Genomic DNA, 20,845 nt, shown 5'->3' on the forward strand with positions numbered 1-20,845 from the left:
GCATAATACATTATAATAAAGGTGCATAACTTATTTTTTGGTCACTAGTAAAGTGTATGTAACTCATTTTTACATAAATGTAATGCATATTTGAGTATGAAGACGAAATTTTTAAATTACGACATGTGGTTTGAGGTTGAGATAAATTATACAAATAATAATAGTAAAGAAATGATAGTGCAAAAGTTTACAAAAACTATAATAAATACGAAACCACATATTAACATAGTATTGCAAAAGGGATTATGCTTCCAAGTTTCCACGGTAACGACAGATTATCAGATGTTCCGTAGTATCGTGTGAACGCCATCTAGCGGCAAATCACAGGAAGTTGTCGTCGTTCTTACTTTGTAAGATTCTAACGCAATAGTTGGTCGTTACATTGACGCAAACATATGTTCTTGGTGGAGGGAAAAGTACAGAAATATAATACCAAAGTGTACCACAAGTGATCCATGCACAGTAATCGCGCTATTTCGAATTTTGTAAAAATGCGGCAAAATCCCCGCTTAGCGTGCACCTAAGGGTTAAATTGGCATTTGATTATTTCATTAACTGCAACAGATTGTAAAAGGGCAATTCTATCAATGCGAAAACATAGTCGTAAGGAATTTACCCAGGGATGACGGAATCGTTGCATGAACGACCCACATCCCATATAACTGCCCACTTATTCTGTGACGTAACTTCCCCTGCCGAATTAATAAAGACTGGTCAGCTTAGAAATGGTTTGATGACATCAGGATTTGACTGAACTTTAGCTACTCGTTAAGGAACCCAAGGTGAGAAAGTATATCACGGAGGCTTGAGCAATATAGTTAGTATGCGAAGATGGTAATTTAAGTTATCCTCGGATTCCAATGCATTATCGTTTCTTCGATTTTATGCATTTATTTACAATTAAGAAGAAAGAAATATTAATAGATCATAATGATACCTACTCTGAATCATATGAACTTGGGGATAGTGAGAGATTACGAAATGTTTTTGAAGATCATGATATGATACCAGTGTGCAACTTTACGTATACTTTGCGAGCCCATAAAATATTGGAATTAATTATTCTCTAGCTCCTTAAATAACTATTACACACAGTATTATGTAAATAATGATCTTATTAATCTGAAATTATACACGTCGTCGTTGTCTCTTTGACTGATTTATCTTATCCTGTAACTAATCAACAACTTTTAACCCTTGAAAACCCTTTTGCTTATTTCTTTTAATTTAAATTAGCAATTGATTAATTCATTAACTTCAACAGATTCTTTGTGACTCAAATTCAGAATATGACTCCTTATTTGGGCAACAACTTAAAACTATAAATTATTAATCAAGAAATGACTCAAGATATGCTAGTATCTTTTTTCCACTCTTATTTTGAAATATCTTCTGTGGTTCAGAGTAGGTGACATGATTTATTTATATTTCTTTCTTTTTAATTTTAAATACATATATAAATCGAAGTTATTTTTTTGTTTTAATTGTTAGGGAATATATTATTTAACCTGGTGCTTCGGACATTGCCTGATAGTTAAGATTGAAAGGAAAAAGGGCGAAATAAAGTAAATATTGAATTAAACACTTTGGTACTATAAGTTGGTACTTGTTAATCTGAGCAAATGCATGTCGGTGCATTGTTTTCAGAGTTAGTCCAATTTTAACCATGTTATGCTGTGGATGGTATTAACGTAAAGGTAACAGACGAAGTTAAGTATCTAGGAGTTACGATGACCTCGAGCCTCTCATGGGGAACACAAGGAATATTTGCGGCATGGCCCTGAAGAAATTAGGATTAGTCAAGCGTGTTGTGGGAAGATTTTCGGATGAGAAAGTATAAGAAAGGTATTATTTCGCACTCGTCCAACCGCACCTTGAATATGCAGCGAGCGTATGGGATCCGGTGCAGAAAGACTTAATCCGTGAGCTGAATAAAATGCAAAGGAAGGCTGCGTGGTTCGTCAAAAACTGTTACGGGCGTACAGACAGCATAACCCTGATGTTAAGCGAATGAGGCTGGGATCCGCTGGAGACTTGGAGGCTGCGCGCTAGGCTTAGATTGCTTGAGCAATTGAGAATGGTTAGAGCGACACGGAGAACATAATAGTAGAGTTCCACTATATTTCCAGGTCCGACAGAAGCGATAAAGTAAGAGAGATATTTTGCCGAGCGGATAGATGTGCGAATTCCTTTTTCCTTCGAACCATGAAGGACTTTAATAAATGCCAGTCGTAATTTCGTTACAGCATTTCCTTTTTATGTGCAAATGGCTAGTGTCCTCACACCCCCTGCCACGCGCCTTTTAGGCGGCTTGCGGGGTAGTATGTAGATGTAAATGAAGTCCGGCTTCACTGAACGGTAACACCTTCCGATCTGACGCAACGAATCCATTCACGGAATGCGGTGGTATATTTAGGGAAGCGGAGTGCAGAACCGATATATTTAAGATGTCGTTTTTTCCGCGTACATTAAGAAACTATACCTGCGATTGTTTTGCTCTTGGATAGCTTGACTCCGACTCGGTCAAAATTAACTGTGCATGTGTAGTTAATAACTTATTGTATTTGTAAATACTAGCTATGTGCATGAGTTTTTTTCTAGTTACTACTCATGCATAAATCACTTACTGCGCTAACTTTTCCTTTTCATATGGCTAACTAGTAGTTATTTTGCATGGTAGCATGTTCTTGTCCTTAGCACTCTCCTAGTTTCTGGTTCAACCGCGAGTCGTTTTCCTGAGTGCTTGGTCTGAACAGAGCAGGAAATAGGCCCCGTGTCACGGCAGTGGCTTGAACGGTACCTCGTAGATGAACTGCCTAGCCGCGAGGAGAGAATAGGGTGTGAGACCCGATTCTGGGGAGGTGGAGGACATGGGGCGAATTCCGTCAGCCGACACGCCCATCCGAAATTGGTCGAGATTTTATGAGATAGTTTCTCTCTGAAAGGGCTCCTTCCCTTTCCCCCCTCTCTCCGTCCGCACGGGGGCCAATCTTGACCTCACGTAGCCACGGGACAGATTCAGCTAGTCGACCTCGGTCGGTTGCATCTATCACCTTCCCCCTCTCCATTCACTCTCGCCACTTTCCGCCGAAGGGCGACACCTCAGCTGTGGCGGTCCTTAGGGTTGGCATTGGGAGGGAGCCCTTCTGGTTGTGTGTGTGGGAGCCGATTGGTCCGGAGGGATCGGATGGAGAAAGAAGAAGGAAGGGCGGAAGAAGGAGAGGTGGACGCAAGGGTGGTGTTCCGCAGTTCGCTGAGCGACATCGTCCCGTGGAGATCGAGGAGTGAGGATCCTAAACGAAAGATACGGAGAATACGGAAAGAGAACTTGCGGTACGCGCACCTATTGGGAGAAGGAGAACCTTAACGTTGTAAGTTTATTTGAAGAAGGCGGGTTTTATCTGCAGCACGCGCTGAATATGAACCAGTCGTTTTTCGGAGAAAAGTGCCTTTTCCAATTTTTTGTAATTGCTACTTAATGTGGGAATTTTACTTAGGAAAATAATGGTGTCTTTCGGCGTTTTTCTTTCGAAATCAGTGTATGTCTGTTTCAACCCTTTCGCGGGAATTGAGGATATTTTACGCCAAGATCAGTGAAAGCTTTGGGTATTAGGCGCTCGAGTTTGACTGCTGTGTGCTTACAATTTGATCAATTCTTAATGGCACGAAAGGAACATGAATAGCTACATCACTTTTTTGTGTCAAAGATTGGTTTCTTGTGATCACCGTTTTGTATTTTCATCCTCGTTTTCTCAGGTGTCAGCCTCTAGCGTTGCTGTTTTTTTTCAGTACGTATATGTGATTATTTTCACACTGGCAAACTAAATTAGGATTTGCATACCTGATTTTCATTCTGAACTTTCCTACCCTAGCCTGATTGCAGTGAGGAACGCTTTTTTGATGGGTGAAATGTTTTATGCTGCTTCAAGCTTCGGTGGATTACATATGGGTATTGGGGTGTAGGGGGATGGCGATGTGAACGGCGAAATCTTGCATCATTTGATTTATTATTTTGAAATTTTGAATGCATAATTTAAAGTTGCTTTTAGAGTTGAATGCACAAAGCGAGAGTCAATTATGTTTCCTGATACACATAATATGTCGTTTAAATATCTTCTTAATCTGCTCTGCAGTGTGGTTTCAATCCAGATGTGTAATCATTTAGAGACGGCTATTTCGCAGTGTACTTATATCTGTGAAGACCAAAAGGCATTCCGAGAAATGTAATTCCGTAACATTCGGATTTAAGATCATAATTATTTTAAACCAAAAAAAGGATCAGGAAAAGCTGCAACTATTGCATGCTCGCATATTTGTTCATGCAAAAGTTATAGCTTTTCTAGATGTGGTCATTTAAAAAATATCTCATCTATTTCGTTGTAATTTAACCTTTTCTATATGCCGACATTGATATCCAGCCAGTTGAAAAGTGTGTATGGTTCTTATTCTTTGATAATTACATCTTTGCTTGGTAATGATGATGGTTAAATTCAAACGAAAACACTGTTTCTTTATAACGGACTAAAAGTTGCCGAAATATCCCAAAAATATTTTCTTATTTTTCTGAAACAGACGACAGGCCGAGTATTTGCTATTACGGACTCCACGATGTCTACCTGGACAAATTATCTGCCCGGAGAAATCTGTCTCAGGCCTCGTGCGTATGGCTCCAGCTTTCGTAGTCCCTCTTGTTCTGGAACCAGAAAATCCCCCTTGCCTCACATTTAATTAAATCCTTTCTTCTACTCCGTTAAATCGCAAGATTCCTTTAAGAAAAGCTATTTAGCGATTTTTTCCTTATTAAGTAGTAAATAATGCCTTTTTTCACGTACATATTAACTTTTCATTCCGATTATGTGACTTGAAATGCTGGTCCATGTTGGTGCATTGCTTTCCTTGAGCTAACGGGTCGCTAACGACACCTCCCATCTGTCAGGTTTTGGTGGTTTTATAACCCAAGGCAAGTAGGATTCCCAAACCTCAACTTACTATCGATTTTTTGATGCTGTCTTACACGACTTTGTCTTTTCTTCTCCCTTTTTATTAATTTTTTACTGTGCGTTCGGTAGGAACACCTGTGGAGGACCTTGAATCATCCGAAATGCGACCTTCTCACATTCCAGGAATTTAATTTTTTTCCCAAGTCATATTTAGAGTAGTTTTTGTCAGATAATTAGTAACCCTGTTTTTCCAGGTCAAGAAGAGGCGGTTGGTGTTCTTTGTGGGAGCGAAAAAAGAAAGGCAGAAGTCTGCATTATCATCTTGAGTTTCCAAGCTTCGCCTTGCCATGGCGTCTCGTTGGTGCATGGTGGCGACGGTGCTCTCCATAGGTGCATCGGCTCTTTTCCCGGCGATCATCGCCTCGGGGGACGGTGGCTCTGAGTATGCGGTGGACCCAAAAGATCCAGGCCCATTGTGGAACGTTTATCAGTTGACGATGGAGACAATGGCCGTCATGGGTTCCAGTAAAACCTGCCGGAACCAAACCGCTGACTACCTCTCCAGTCTTGCTAATTTCACCACTTGGGCCGTGCAAAGTGAGTTCAACCCTCGGCATTTAATTTTTATTGATTTATTTTGTAGCGTGATAGCTTTTTGTGTCAATTGACCCTCATGCCTCAATTCTTATTGTTTCAAACATGATGGTGTGATGAAGTTAATTGTCGAATAGCGAGTGGATGGGAAACAGGGCAAAGGAATCCTCAAATGCCATTGTGGCGGCAATGATAAATTATATAAAAGGGTGCAATGCGATAAGATGAAAAGAAATAATGATGCAGGAATGAAATTGAAAACTGCGTAATACTAATATCGGAACTGTTTCCCTTTGATGGCGATGATGAGACATCGCCGTTCTTTATGCCGTTTTGAAAGCCATGGAGAGGGAAAACGCGTACTGCCAGTGAAATGGAATCATTCTCTTTCGGACACTGACTGCCTCGCTCTTGACTTAGCCTAAGTCTATGATATAGTGAATTTGAAGTATACCTCTGATTACTGTGAAAAATATTGCTAAATGTATGTTTATCATCTTCGTTGACTTACTTATGAGATAAATTACGAAATAATTTCTGAAAAATTCGAGGTTTTCCCACCAAGTGCTACATATTCAATCAGGAAATTAATCCAAGTCAGTTTTGAGTTGACATCAAAACATTTTTCATGTATTAATGTTTCTTTCAAGCGGGAAAGCAAATTTTAGTCCACTTTACGAAGGGCAGTGGGTGATGGTAAAATATTAAGATCTGCAGTGGATGGGCTATGCGAACAGACTGAATGGCTATGGTAGGAAAATTACGGTATCGTAAGGACCTCTTATCATTCACATATTTGGGAGAAATGAACGCTACGTGGTGCAAATTATACCGGAAAGTAAATCCAGGAACAAAACTTAATGTGAAGGTGAAAAATCCTTGCGTAGCTTTTGGTTGCTAATCTTTCGTTGAGATTCATGTGGTTCAAAAAATTTTCCCTGTTTTCCTTATTTTTGATGCAAATGCAAGAATTGGGATTTAAATGTGTATTATATTCTGGGAGGGTAATATTTTTTTATGAACGCAAGTGAAACCGCAAATGATTGAGTAGGAACTTCGTGTCTCAAGGGTAAAAGAAGGGTTATGCCGTTACAAATTTCTGTTAACTAAACGGGGACATTATTAGAATTCAACGCTCCTCCATTCATTGATTATTCTTCTACCGTATGTTGGCACATTGAAAAGGATTTGAGCAAGGGCCGCATTCAGCATTAAATTTGGGGTGGGGGTTATGACCTGGGCCCGGAGAGTTCGTAAGAGAGGGGCGTTTTTACAGTAGGGACTCCTGCGCTCTACGCGAAGTACCATTCATACTTCTCTTACGATAGGGAATTTTAGCCATGTATTTGCACATACATTCTCTTTCCAAGGATACGAAAACTATTTAACCGATACAATTACAAATTTTTGATAAAATTTGGGGGCGTCATGACCCCTGTGATCCCCATCCCCCATTAATTCGCCCCTGACATGAGCGCCTTTAAAGATAATCTCATCTCGCCGGGTCATTTGCATTAGTTTCGAATCTTAATTTCATTTTACGCTGCGTTCATGTAGGCCAGGGCTATGTGAAATTTTTAAAATGCCCCGGTATCTTTACTTAAGTGAAAAAATTAGCCGAAAAAAAAACAAATTCTATTCTGGAATAACTTAAAAGAAAAATAGTGTCGCTTCCGTGATCTTTAGTATCTAATTTAGGCTGTGATGTCGCCCCGTCAAAACAGTTTCAAGGGCGACGCGATCCTTATGAGCCCCTCGTTTGCAGAGCGATTAGGCTGGTATTAAAGATCAACATATCTTTGTCAGTCAAGTAAGTTAGATCTGAGAGCTATTTTACATTAAAGGCAAAGGTGATACGAGACGTTCTTTCTCTATCCGTGCTATTTATCAACACATCACTGCTGTATGTCTGACGGCTTCGAGCGGGAGCCCCGAAATTAAGGTAATTCTCGTAGAAAATTTATAAAAGGAATACAGGATTTAGCGGGCGATGAAACCCTTCATAAATATTTGGTCATATAATGAATTTACGCTCGAAAATGTGTACATTTGCGCTTTCACCTCCGAAATTGCGAGGCATAAATATTACCCCAACATGTGCGAATTCGTGGAAATGCGTCAATAAAATTGCCGTCTCTTATTCCATTTATACATTCTACTCGGTAATTTTATGCATCAACTCGTGTTGGTTTACGACCAACAGCTTTATAAGGCCTATAATAACTCTTAAATAAAATACTGGCCGCCCGTGGATTGGATGTAAATGATTAGATCGATAGCGCCTGAGCTCATGTATTCATCTTAATGGACCCGTGCGTGATTATGCCTCACATACGAATTATCAGTGAAGTGACCTTTGAGAGAGATTGCTGTTTTTTTCACACCATGCTCCAAGGCCAGGTGTGACCAGATCCAGTCTGGTAATGCTGTACGCGGAAGCATGACCCGGGCCAGTGTCTTTCTCGTTCATGGCCCATGAGGGGCTTCCTAGGGCTGAGGAATCGTGACCTGGCGTTTCGTGCTGTCTAGAATCACATGCTCGCAATGAAACCACTTCAATAACTGCCTTTGTGCTCACCTTTTTTACTGGCGTAGAATTCAGCATCGCATTGATGAAAAACTGAACGTTAGGACTTGCACACCTACTCACTATAGACCAACGGTTTCTGATGAGACTCATCTTCAGGTGCTATGTCGATTTTAATAGTTAAAATCGTGCCTCGCGGATTAGTTACCCGAGTCAAAAATTTCGTTGCCTCATATCATGACTCTTTGTCATATCGTTAAACGTCTAAGCGTGACTTTATTCTTATAACATTATCAAATCTGGTGTGAATCAATTATATGAAGAGAAAAGTGGACGGAAAAATTTCACAGTTTTGAAGTTTCAGAATGAATGTCAGAAGTTCCCACCAGATGGCGCTTTTAATAACTTACTAATTAAGTGTATTTGGTCGCGCCTAGAAATGAGTGGGAAAGAGTTAAGAATTCATCTCTCTTCGGTTAGGTTATCTCGTGTTTGATTTTAGATGTGCCTTAACAATTGTGAGCATGATCCTGCATTCGCGCAATCCCGTTATATCCATAATGATGCTTCGTTGTATTCACATTTAATCGACATAAGGAGGCGAAGGGCAATGCAGGCATTAATTTAAAACACAACCAATGATTGCATTTGTTTTAATTGTACTGACGTCATTTAGGGATATATATCGTTATTAGTTATTCATTGGTGACGAACATCTTATAATTTGTATCATAAGAAATGGAAGAAACGAAGCGAGTTTTCCATGCTGTTGTCGAACAATTTGTCTTAAATTTGCTGAGACTTCTGGACAAATTTAGTCCTCATTATAGATTTTGGTTCAATTAAATTCTCCCTTATTTATAGTTCAATTAGTTTATCAATAGATCATTATAAATACGGCTTCATTTGGCATTAATTTGATATCAATATTTCCTCTATTTGGTCGTGAATGTTCATAAAAACGGCATAATTTGTGCTCTCCTAATTTCTTTTTGGTGTGATTTATTTAATTCAGTTATGTAGCTGTGCGGACAACCTTCTGTATTCGACACGGTCGCGTCATAACCGTGGTGATGCTTACTTTAATTCACATGTTATCGCGGTTAACGTTCGTGCTCTTCAGACGAAACAGTTCCCGCGTGAATGTCTCATCGTCTTCTTCTACGATCCGTTTGAAAGGGAGACACGGCGAGAGGAAGAAAGGGGAAAAGAGGTGCTTGAGTCCGTGAAAGTTGGAGGCGTTCGTCGGAGACATTGAGGAAGGTCGCGGGCCCGCCAGTGGTCCAGTCCAGGAGACTCGGGAGGCTGTGCGCCCACTCCAAGAAGAACCATAGGGATTTCCTAGGAACTTGGCTTGTTCAAGAAAGATTTCGTGCTTTCCCGGCGAATAGACTTAGTGAAGAGTTCTCGGGATTGGCTTGTTCGATGGATCGATTTGTTGAATTGATCGACGGCGGCATTAACCATCGATGCGATCGTGGATTTTGATGTCGATGGTTGGCATCGGTTAACGTGCATACTTCATAGGATGGTAGACTTGTGTATAAAATCGTCACCATCAAAGGTCAACTATCCTAAGATTGATTTGATGAAGCTCTCCATTCTGCTCTCCTGTTCGCTAGCCTTTTCAAAGTGACGTATACCTTCTCTTTACATCCATTATAACCTGTCGTATGTAACTCATTCGGTGCCGTCCCTTGCCCTTCTTCCCTTCCTCCTGTCCTTCTACTATTGTTTTCGTCGTGCCTCGTAGTGTGGGCAATGATGTCGTGCTGTATTCTACTTAAGATTTTTAGAAGACTTCTCTTTTCTCCCGCTCTTCTTAGCACTTCCTCATTACTTACCTGGTTGATTCATTTTATCCTCATCATTCTTCGTTAGCATCACATTTCGAAAGCTTTCACTCTTGACTTCTCTGCACCTGTCAAATTCCAAGCACCGTTCCCATATGGTCCATTTGTAGCAACTATTATTTTTTTCCTCAGGGTCTAAGTAATTGTATTTATATATTTACTCATTGATCGATTGAATGACCAATGCAAGAAGTCCAATGTTTTTTTTTGCCGTGGAAAATTTGAATGTGGTTATTGTGTCCACTTTACCTGAGGATTGCATTTTGTGCGCGAGTTGGCATCCCGGTCAACTGCTTTTGTGGAATTATCGCACTAAATGAACCGTTGTGTTTAACGCCGTAACGGCACACCGTTGGCTACTCCGTGGTCGTTTCCTTGGAAAGTCAATAAGTTGGTTTTAAATTGTTAAAGTACGCTTGCAAATGGTTGAAACAACAAGAAAAACAATTGTCCGTTATCGAGGAATCACTTGCAGGAAAATGGGATATTCGATAATCGGTGGACGTATTCAATTAAATGCCGTCGACCGCCCTAATCGGGATTAGGCCCCGTCGTTAATTTTTGCTGACAAGTGTCGATGAAAAAAAGTCACCCAACGAATATAACTGCTCCAGCCAAGCAGATTCAATCGGCCATCTCTTGTAGTATTTTTGCCGCAGGTAATTTAAAAAAAATGTTTGCTGAGGAATGGTTGACTCGTTATGTGATTAGTGCGCTGGATGTTATCCTCATTGACGGCATTGATATCGCGTTTACTTGGCGAGGAATCATCCTTCTTCCCATATCATCATCATCATCAAGTACTTTATCCTGTTATTCCAATGGAGACCTAAACATTTGGAAGTTCTTTGGAAGAAGTTTTTTCAGCACTGATTTCAACCTCATAAGTTGAAAGATTTTGAAGTTGCGTTCACTGACTATGCTTCCAGTTTGTGGTATAAACCCATTGAAAGCGTCAAAAATCTGAAAGAATTTAACAGATTCACTACCCATGGGTTTTTATATTTTTTTGTGGGACCTAATGATTAAAATATTGTGAAATGGAAACAGCGTAGATTTTTTTGCGTTCCGTATTTTTATGTGGCAGAAGGCTTTGATTGGCAACGGCACTTCAAGGATTTAGTCTTCGCATCTACTGTAATCTTGAACACGTTTACGGAATGCGCCCTAAAAATGTCCGTGTTCATCGGAAACTTCACCCGTTTGAATGCCCCAGAACGTTTCGTTGTATTAACTCATGTTTTTGCAAAACGAGTGAAAGTAGCTAGCGTATACGGGAAAGCTAAAAGTTTCATTAGTGGAACCTTTGTAGTTGCATGGATGTTTTTTTAATGTTTAGAGTGGCTTTATAATGTTTAGGTTGCCAACCAGGCTGGCTAATAAGTATTCAGTGGTATGCCTTGGTTCTTCTAATAAATGATAACCGCCCTTAAGCTCGGCAAGCTTTTTGTATGCCGTTCCCAGGAAGCAAAAAAATATTTTTGCTCTATCCTCAATTATGTTTGTGTCATGGAGGAAGTTACGATGATGGGTTACTAAACAGTGGAAGCTCTGCCCAACCCTATCACTGGGCGTCGCCATGCAAGTAGCTGTTCTTTCCATTGGCGTTGATTGCAATGCCCGTGGTACCAAATATGTCGAATTTTATACTTTTAAATAGTATTTTCGAGTGTGATAAATCGCAAGATATGAATTTCCTTGGAATTGGCATATTTTGATATCAGTTCAGTCAATTCTTCACTAATACTTCAAATATACTTTTTTAAGAGCCACAATTTGTCCTTAGTACCTTCGGAAAATCATTGTGAACAATTACTGTTTTTTGATTTTATTGAAATTAACATCCTGTACAGTACAAATGTGAAAACAGCGCATTTCTCTGTAGCTTATCTAATCTTGAATTAAATGTTTTGCAATTCCAAGTGTTAATACTGTTGGATCGTATGATTTTTGGACAGTCCTTCGCGGAAAATAATTTTGCATGTGCTATGCTAATTATGGCGGGAATCTTTTAGCCTTCGTTTTTTAGTAGAACCTATCAACGTTGAACTTATATTTGGACCTGTTTTGATAATTTATTCCTTTGGAAAAAACAACCTGTTAAAAAAATGCGGGATCGATATTCTTAAAAAAAAAGTAATTCCACTGCTTTTGAGTTAACCGACGTGCACGTGTTCTCGAAGATACCCTGTACGATTAAAACTAAAGTAGTCGGAACCTTGGTGAATACTTAAAGATGAAGAAACCTGCCAATTTCCCATATTAATATTTTTTATCTCTTGACTCTTGCGTGACTTTTTCCTGAGGTCAAATACCGAAGCAAACTTCCCGGGGAGCAAGTCTTACTGCTTGGAGCCCTCCTCGTCTCCCTGTCCCCTCCCCGAATCCGGCGTCCTTCAAACATAAGAAACAGAAAGAGTTCGCCTTTAGGCGGTCTGTGCCTCTCCCTCTCCATCAAGGAATTCGACATTCTTACGCGGTCAGGTTTTTTTGGCCTACGGGGGCGTCGACGAGGGCAATTCGTGTTTGTCGAACCCGCGCGTTTTGTTTGAAGCCATCATCTGTCTAAATAATCATCTACATTTAAGTAGGGGAGGGCGGGGTAATACCGTACGGTGGGACAATACCGTGCACCATAATTTTAGATCCGCTGGAGTTCGTAGTGAGCGCTGGGAAGTACTACTGCATAGTGGAAGGAAACCGAAACCGATAAATACAATCTTGGAAGCGTCTGCCTTTACGCGTGTGCATGTGATGGAAGTCTTTCTGTTTTGTCAACTTTTCTTATTATTTTAAAGACTAACTCGAACTGAGGTAAGGGAAACATGTTATTAGTGACTATATTCAAACTAGTGGTTTTGAACAGCCCATATCATGTGCTTTTTTTAATACCAAACACAAGCACTATGTCGTTCTTATTTTAGGTAAGGGTTGAAAATGCTACGTCATGTCGTTTTGGGGCCATTCCGTACACCTTGCATGGGGAAATTCCGTGCAAGGCGCAAGGTGTTTCCCTGTGTTGAACAATAATGCCTCATATAGTATTATAACTTTTCTGAACAACTTGAACATCAAAATGCTTATGTGAATTATGAAGGACCTTTTAATGTGTGAGTTGCCAATCCTCCCAAGTGCAGGCGAACCTCGATAGTCCGAACACACGATAGTCGGAACACCTCAATAATCCGAACGACCTTCATCCGTCGTGTTGGCAGTTTGTCTGTACTAACTATGGATTTTCATATTTTGATGCTACAATAAAATATTTAATCGTAGCTATAAAAAGATTATCTTTAATTTTAGTTTTATGTTAGCTCACTTTTATTACAACTAAAATAGGGGGTTGGTATTGTGTTAATTTTAATGTCGGCTAATATGCTATGTTTTACTTATTTCGATGATGGAATAAAACTTTAAATTACTTTCTCCATCTTTGTTTTTCCCCCACCGTCTTTGCAATATCGTTCATTAGTTAGTTACTTTTTATTTTTGGGGTGCGTCGACGGCAAAGGTATTTTGCACTACAACCGTCCTTATGTATAACAAATTTCAAGTGTTTAATGACACATTATAAAGGGAATCAATATTTAAAATAAAAAAATTGCATGCATCTGTTTGAATCAATTTGCAATTTGTTAAAAACGTTTTTTTCCTTCAAAAAGGCAATTGCTCGTGACAAACCCTCCGGAGAATCACCGAGGGAACGATTTAGGGCACCGCTCACTTTGTGCTTGTCTCGAGGGGATCGATATTTATTCCACTCCGTCAGAATGTGTTTCACACTCAAATGTGAATCGCATTCTTCACACCAAGGTGGGTTCTTCTCTTCAGTGAAGAGGTATGAGTGTGTGAGGGCAGTGTTCCCTATCCTCCTGCGTGTGATTACGACTTCTCTCCGGTTACTCCTGATGGAGAGGGCCAATATCGTTCATCATCACCAGTTAGGGGCAATACCGCACAGAGCGGTATTGACCCGGCACTCGGGACAATACCGTGAAGTGTAAAGGTTTTGTAAAATAGGTGTAACACTCGAAGTAAGTTCAATTTTTCAAATATAAAGCGAATCGAATTGCCTTCAAAATAATATGATTGCCTCTTTCGTTGAAGTTTTCAATTGAAAGATATGAAATAAAAATGCTTAAGTGTACGCTATTACCCCGCTTTTCCCTTCTCCCCCGTAAGCTACCTCAATTGGTGTGAGGCAGGGGGTGTTAGGACACCATCCGTTGACAATTGATAAGGAAATGCTCCAACGAAGTTCCACCTAACATTTACTTAAGTCCTTCATCGTTCGGGGGATAAACGAATTCCCATATCTATCCGTTCAGCAAAATATTTCTCTTAACTTATCGTTTCTGGCCTGGAAATATTTTGGGGTTCTAATGTGACGTTCTCCGTGTCGCTGTGAAAGATATCCTTTTCTCACATATCTTTTATCACAATTCTCGATTGATCAAGCAATCTAAGCCTATCGCGCAGCCTTCGAATCTCTAGCGGCTCCCAGCCTAATTCGTTTAAAATCTGTGTAACGCTTTTTCTATGCCCGTAACGGTTTTTAACGAATCGCGCAGCTTTACTTTGTATTTTATCAAACCACAAATTAAGTCTTTATACGTCGTATCCCATGTGCTCGCTGTATATTCAAGGGGTGGCGAGACAATTTCGAAATAACCCATTTACTTTTTCATCCGAAAATCTACCCACAACACGCTTGACGAATCCTAGCTTCTTCAGGGCTCTGCCGCAAATATTTCATGAATGTGTTCCCCACGGTAAAATTTTTTGGAGGTGCTGAGGTCAAATCTGGTCACACTTCTTATATTTTTTCTGTTTGTCACTCTGCATTGATTTGCTACCGTCGTCATCAGCGGTTTCAGTAAGTTATAAGCAATACTTTTGGGCTCTTTTTTTATCATCTTATGAACAATTTGTGCCTAAAATTAACTCCTTATAACACTCGTGTTTTACGTTTTATCTTAAATGCCACGACTTGGTTTTATTAGTAATCATTTACATCTATTTTTATACATAGACTAGGTGACCCGACAAACGTTGTTTTGCCTTATAAATTATTTCTAGTGAATGTTTTGGTAGTCAAATAAAAAAACGGGCTTATTGCCAGTGTTTGTGGATGTGGCTTAGGACTAAAAGAGGAATGGATCGCTTTGAACGATGGTAAAAATAACAAAAAACCAAACAATCATTTTTTTAATTCATTGTACTTTTATTATCTCAATCAATAAGTTTCAAAATACATCTCTTAAACAAATTATGACAATTTAAAAAAATAAACATTATCGGTATCTTAGTGCAATGGTGTGTACGATATTTTTAGTGAGTCTATCTTTAGCCAACACAAACAAACTGGATGGTTTACCCACGCGAGAGCATGCCACGTATAATTGTCCGTGTGAAAAATACGGTGCACACAAACCTAAGCCACAAGCAGGCATCGTTTGGCCTTGGGACTTATTGACTGTCATTGCGAATTCCAGTCTAATTGGAAAATGAACCCCTTTTAATTTTGCAGAAAAGTTTCTCGGGTTTTCCACCGGTTGATGTCGTCCATGTCTCCCGACGTTTCGATCCGCGACTTGCATGATTGAAGTCCATTATATACAACAAAAATGGAGGGAAAACCACAACACGCCTTAACCAATCAGGTTACACCTGACCTCGGATGGAGTGTATATATACTAAAAATTTTTCGAAGAACGGCATTCGGAAGATCCCCTGAGGATGATCAGCAAGTCGCGGATCGAAACGTCGCACAGTGGGCGGAAATCGAAAAAAGTGTGACAAAACCCTAAATTTTCACTATTTTTTTGGTAAACAAAAATGGTACAGTCCGATAGAATAATGTCCAAGGATTAAGGAACTATGGCTATTTCAATATTTGGTTCACCCATTAAATCATTAAAATTCGTTAAAGACGAGAAAAAATTATAAAAAATGTCAATTCTGAATTTCTGCAAAAATCGAGTATTTACTTTCGCTATTGAGCCGTTAATATGGTTTTCTATAAATTTCAACGCATATTTTGTAAAAGAGTAAACCTTTCCTAAGAATTACACGGGATAGCTTATTTATTTTTATCGATTTTTCATATAATAATTAAACATTCAAAAGTGCATTGTTTTTGGACTATTTTTGACATAAAGTGGAAAAAAACTTTATGAGGGCGACGAGACTCGATCTTATAATTCATATGGAAATAAAGACCTGAATCTTGACTATATGATCCAAAAGAAAAATCTTGCTCCAACGTGCTACCTTGCTTGTTGATGGGATATGTATAAAAAGTCAACGCTGCCGCCCGGCCCGGCCGCGGATTACCCTGATTTGGTTTTTGCTCCAGTTTAAAGCAAATAATGGTTCCACCACTATTATTTTTACCCCAATTGTTAGGAAAGATGTGAAATCTAAAAGTAAAGGCAATATTTTGTCAAAAAAAATTTCGTACTCTCTTGTTGCACATAGAAAGTAGAAAATTCGCCGCTGCCGCCGGTCACCCATGAGCCCTATGAGGACGTGTGACCATACGTCGGCAGAGTGCTTTGTTCCCTTATTCGTACTTATTCTCACATACATATGTACAGGGGATTTCCCGCACTTAGGTCCCTTCAAACTAGAAATCCCTCCGACCTTGAGGAGAGGGAAAGAATCGAAGCAGGCGCGGTCAGTGCACACGACCGACTGACCGCAATTGTTCCTTGGGGCGGTAATCCGCTTCCACTACTAGTAGTTCTCTAAGTAACACCTCTTGACTACTCCAGCTTATTGTTCCTTCAAAATGTGGGGCTCTTGAATTTGGTGTTTGGGGCTAGGTTGTTTTTTTGAAACTCGCCGCTATTTGTTTTACCACCGCAGCGCACGTGCATCGGTTATTGCCATCCAAAAGATCGCTTCTCTGGAACACGCTAGTGAACGAGTTAGCTGGCGATTTACCGGGCGGTTTTCCCAAAAATTCACACACTATATTGCCTTAGATAATGTCTAGCTTCCTCAGTTTTACTCATACGGTCAGTCTAACTTAGCTGGTGAGTGTTGAAACATCGACGTCTTTTAGCCACAGTGACTACTGACAGAGGAGTTCTCCTAGGTGAGCCCATCGAATGGTTACCGGTTGTCGAAGGTACTCTAATACAGAGAGGTCGCACACGACGGAGGGAATATATTAATCGGTCACAGGTATGATTAACACCACTAGTTGTCGAAATACTTTATGTCGATAAGGCAACGTTAGAAAATGTAGCAATTTTTTGTGGCTTGTAGATTTAGAAGCTTTTATGGGGGAGAAAATGACAGGGGAGAAAATGAAGAGGAGGAAAGTGACTCGAATAGAATTGCACGATGCTATGTGCCAAGGAATGGTGTAGACGGTAGAGTCGAAAAAACTATTGGCATTCAAATTTCTATTAAAAAATTTAGTATTGGGGGAGATGCAGAGATAAAGGATTTTTTGGGAAATTAGCGACTTCTAATTGATGAAGATCGTTTCCGCGAGTATTGCTCTTCCACTGCCGCCCTTTATGTGGAGCACTCTGAATGGTATTATATACCCCCAACTGTGCATAAGATTCTAATACATGGAGCGTTTATTGTAAACGCAGCAGTGCCACCCATTGGACAATTGTCGAAGGAGGCCCTTGAATCGAGGCACAAGGATATTAGGAGGTTCAAAGAGCAGCACTCCAGAAAAATTTCCAGTGCAAAATTTTAATTTTCTAAGACTTCTTCTATCTTCGGACGCAATAGTATCCTCATCAATCGATTCGAATCACGGAAATGTGAAGGTACCTAAGGGAGCTAGGAACCTTCTTCTGATTGACGAGAACGCAAAGTAAGATGGAGACGAGATTGATTCAGGTAATGAAGACCTATAACTGTATTTACTCAGGTATGCATCATTTCCATTTCATTAGTCATTCATTTCAGAAACAGAAATATGGTTTTAACTTCTAATGAAAATAATCGAAAAATACTTGGATTAATTTCCGTGGAATACATTGGTAAAATCCATATCCTTAATATTACATAGATACCACGCATCTATACATTCTATGATGTATCGATACATCACGGTTAAGTTGTTTAGGGTTATGTATCAAAGTTTCTAAGTCAGTGATAGTACTTGTATGAATATAATAAGCATCTACAATGCAGCGTTTTTAATATTAAAATTAGGGAATTTTTACTGTTTTCGCCATTTTATTTTAGAGAGGCCCCTGATTGTTCTAGAGCAAAAATAACATTAGAATCGGATTAAGGAGGTAAAAATAATCCAAAATCGAAAAAATCGTGGATCTACGTTGAATAATAACGGAGATATTAGTTTTGTCAAGCTTTTTTCGATTTCCGCCCACTGTGCGTCGGGAGACATGGACGACATCAACCGGTGGAAAACTCGAGAAACTTTTCTGCAACTGATACGCCGGGAAAACCTAAGAACGTTTTAATTTTACTGGCGCATCTATCGGTATAATAGGGATTCGTGGTAGTAAAACATGTTCTCCTTAGAACATTCCATTCAAAATGTTCGACCACGTTTTTAATCAATTTTTAAAATGAATAATCTCATGCCATTGAGCAGCAGTGGTGGGTTCAAATTACGAAGCATATTTAATTGGAGATCCAACCATGTTGTGAACGGTGCGATGGGATGGAAAATCCAATGCTTTCAAATGCACTCAGTTGGATAATTTAGAGCTTCGCTGGTATCGCAAACTGTACCGATAGAAGAGATGTCAAACTACATTAACAATACTGACCGTCGTCGTCGGTAAAATTTCAGCATTTTTATGCATTGTTTTTCAAATTTCACCGTAAATAACGTGGAAAACGAAAGTTGATTGCAAGAATAAGAATGTGTATTTATTTTCCTTTCCAATGGTATATCTAAACTAAATGTGACTATAATCAATAATTTAAATATGCAAATGAAAAAAGGTCTGTAGGCATTTATAACGAAGAGCACATGTATTTCTTATGGAAATGATTCAGGGCCCAAGCCAGGGCCTCATGGGCCCTGCGGAATAATGAGAAATAGTTTACATCCTATTATTAGACCTACTTAATGTGCACACAAAATTTCATAGGAATCGGTCCAGCCGTTTCGGAGGAGTTTCGCCACAAAAAAACTGTGACACGAGAATTTTGTATATTAGATACATTAATCGAAATCATTGGCTGTTTTTATACATGCCCCCTTGAAGTAAAAACTTAAAAATTATGGGAATTAATCGTTTCCAAGTCTTTAGACGCAAATATCAGAAAAAAAGGTACCGCTAACTTCGCATTCCCGCAATCTTTTTATTGCTCTTGTGCCTTTCCAATACTCATTTTCGTATTCATACAAGCATATTATAATGTGCTCCTATGAATATACTTTTCGTGTCATTTAATTTTTACCATTAATATCACGACTTTTTGTAGCTGACGTTTAGTTCTTTTCATGCGTAGTTTCCATCATTGGCAATTTTTCTACTTTTGTTTTAAGATATTCCTTAAATTTATGGTGCTAATAAAATTGAAGGTTTACTTGGAAAAAATATTAATGAAGAACATGTTTTTATTTTGTCATGTATTCATTCGAGGATAAATTGATTCAGCGGACTCGAAACGCTAATCAAGCTGTCAGACTTTCCTTGCACAATTAATTTATCCTGATTGTCATTTATATTTTTATGGGAATATTTTTGCTTTTTTGCTCAACATCTTGAGGTTGGAGTGACTTTCATTGCTTTGCAAGGATGCGGCTTATTACGGCTGTATTAAATTCGTTTGTGTGACATTTCTGTATTGATTTATCCCGGTAAGAAGTGAATGTCGCCGATTCGGTCGAGATGTGTCTCAAAGAATAGATCCACCTTCACTCTCGAAGGCGGCCGCTGGACAACATGTGAAGTGACAAGGGTTAGACTTGTGGATTGGATTCTGAGGACGGTTCAAGGACATCGGAAACGTTCCGTGCTTGGTCGCACGTCCCTCGCGTTCGAAAATGTTTTGGCAGGGCGCTAGTTTAATTATTTTGGTCGAGAAAAGAGGAAATACTGTGCGTGAGCATTATAGTATCAGAGACTTGAAAAGCTCCGCTGGTATAGCCTCCAATTCTCCCAATTGTTTCTTCCAATGCTTCGGAGTAATAGCTTTCGCACATCCGCGTAATCTTTTCTCTCTTGAATTTATAACTGTGTTTCTTATCATCTTCTTACGGTGAGCTGAAAAGGAAAAGAGTTGGTCAGATTTCAAAGAAGTGTTTCCATTTCAGCATGGAAGTTGAAAATTTGTGTGAAAATTCTCAGTGGGGATTCATTTTTGGGAAACTTCGTGAAAAAAGTTATCGACCAAAACTGATAAATTTCAAGTCTTACGTCCTAAGGAGATGTCGCTGATTCAGCATTAATAATTGAAATTTGCGAAGTTGAAATTGCGCTGAAACACACGGCCTTATGTTTTTCGATGTATGACGTAAGCATACGCATACAACACGGAGTTTGTCTTTTGGAATTTGTTTCTTTATTTTTGTTGTTTGGTAACTAGCGATTCTCAGTTCTCTTTGAAATTCTGGAATAATTTTTAATATAGGCTATTTGATTACATTTTATTTAAGTAAAGCAATAGTTAGCGCGTAATTTTCTTTACGGTGGATGGAAGTACTTCCTCAAAGAAAATTCCATGCTCGAATACCTGGAATGTTCCGCTATGTTCTAGCTCTAGTATTCACAGGGAAAGGCTTCCGTAAGCGTGTGAATTTATCCTTTTTATTTATTTACGGCAAAAACCAATGTACAGATTGTGAATGCGGATGACAAGATGGCAGTACATTCAAATAAGTAATCTATGAGCTTATCACAAAATACATTCAAGAGATAACATGCAAAAAATGAGCGTAATGATCAGAGTCACAAGCAACAACGATACCGATGTGC

At 39.3% G+C, this 20,845-nt stretch overlaps 1 protein-coding gene across 1 annotated transcript in view; it reads left to right on the forward strand.

Annotated features, from left to right (window-relative positions):
- The first annotated feature begins 3,215 nt into the window (after positions 1-3,215).
- Positions 3,216-20,845, forward strand: part of LOC124156444 (nose resistant to fluoxetine protein 6-like) — a 69,528-nt gene continuing 51,898 nt past the window's right edge. The window contains exons 1-2 of the mRNA XM_046531000.1: positions 3,216-3,371; positions 5,195-5,537. Coding sequence (XP_046386956.1) covers positions 5,288-5,537 — 250 coding nt within the window. The 5' untranslated portion in view covers positions 3,216-3,371; positions 5,195-5,287. The remainder of the gene's footprint in view (positions 3,372-5,194; positions 5,538-20,845) is intronic.

Source organism: Ischnura elegans, chromosome 3 (assembly GCF_921293095.1).
Source record: "Ischnura elegans chromosome 3, ioIscEleg1.1, whole genome shotgun sequence".
Classification (NCBI taxonomy): Eukaryota; Metazoa; Arthropoda; class Insecta; order Odonata; family Coenagrionidae; genus Ischnura; species Ischnura elegans.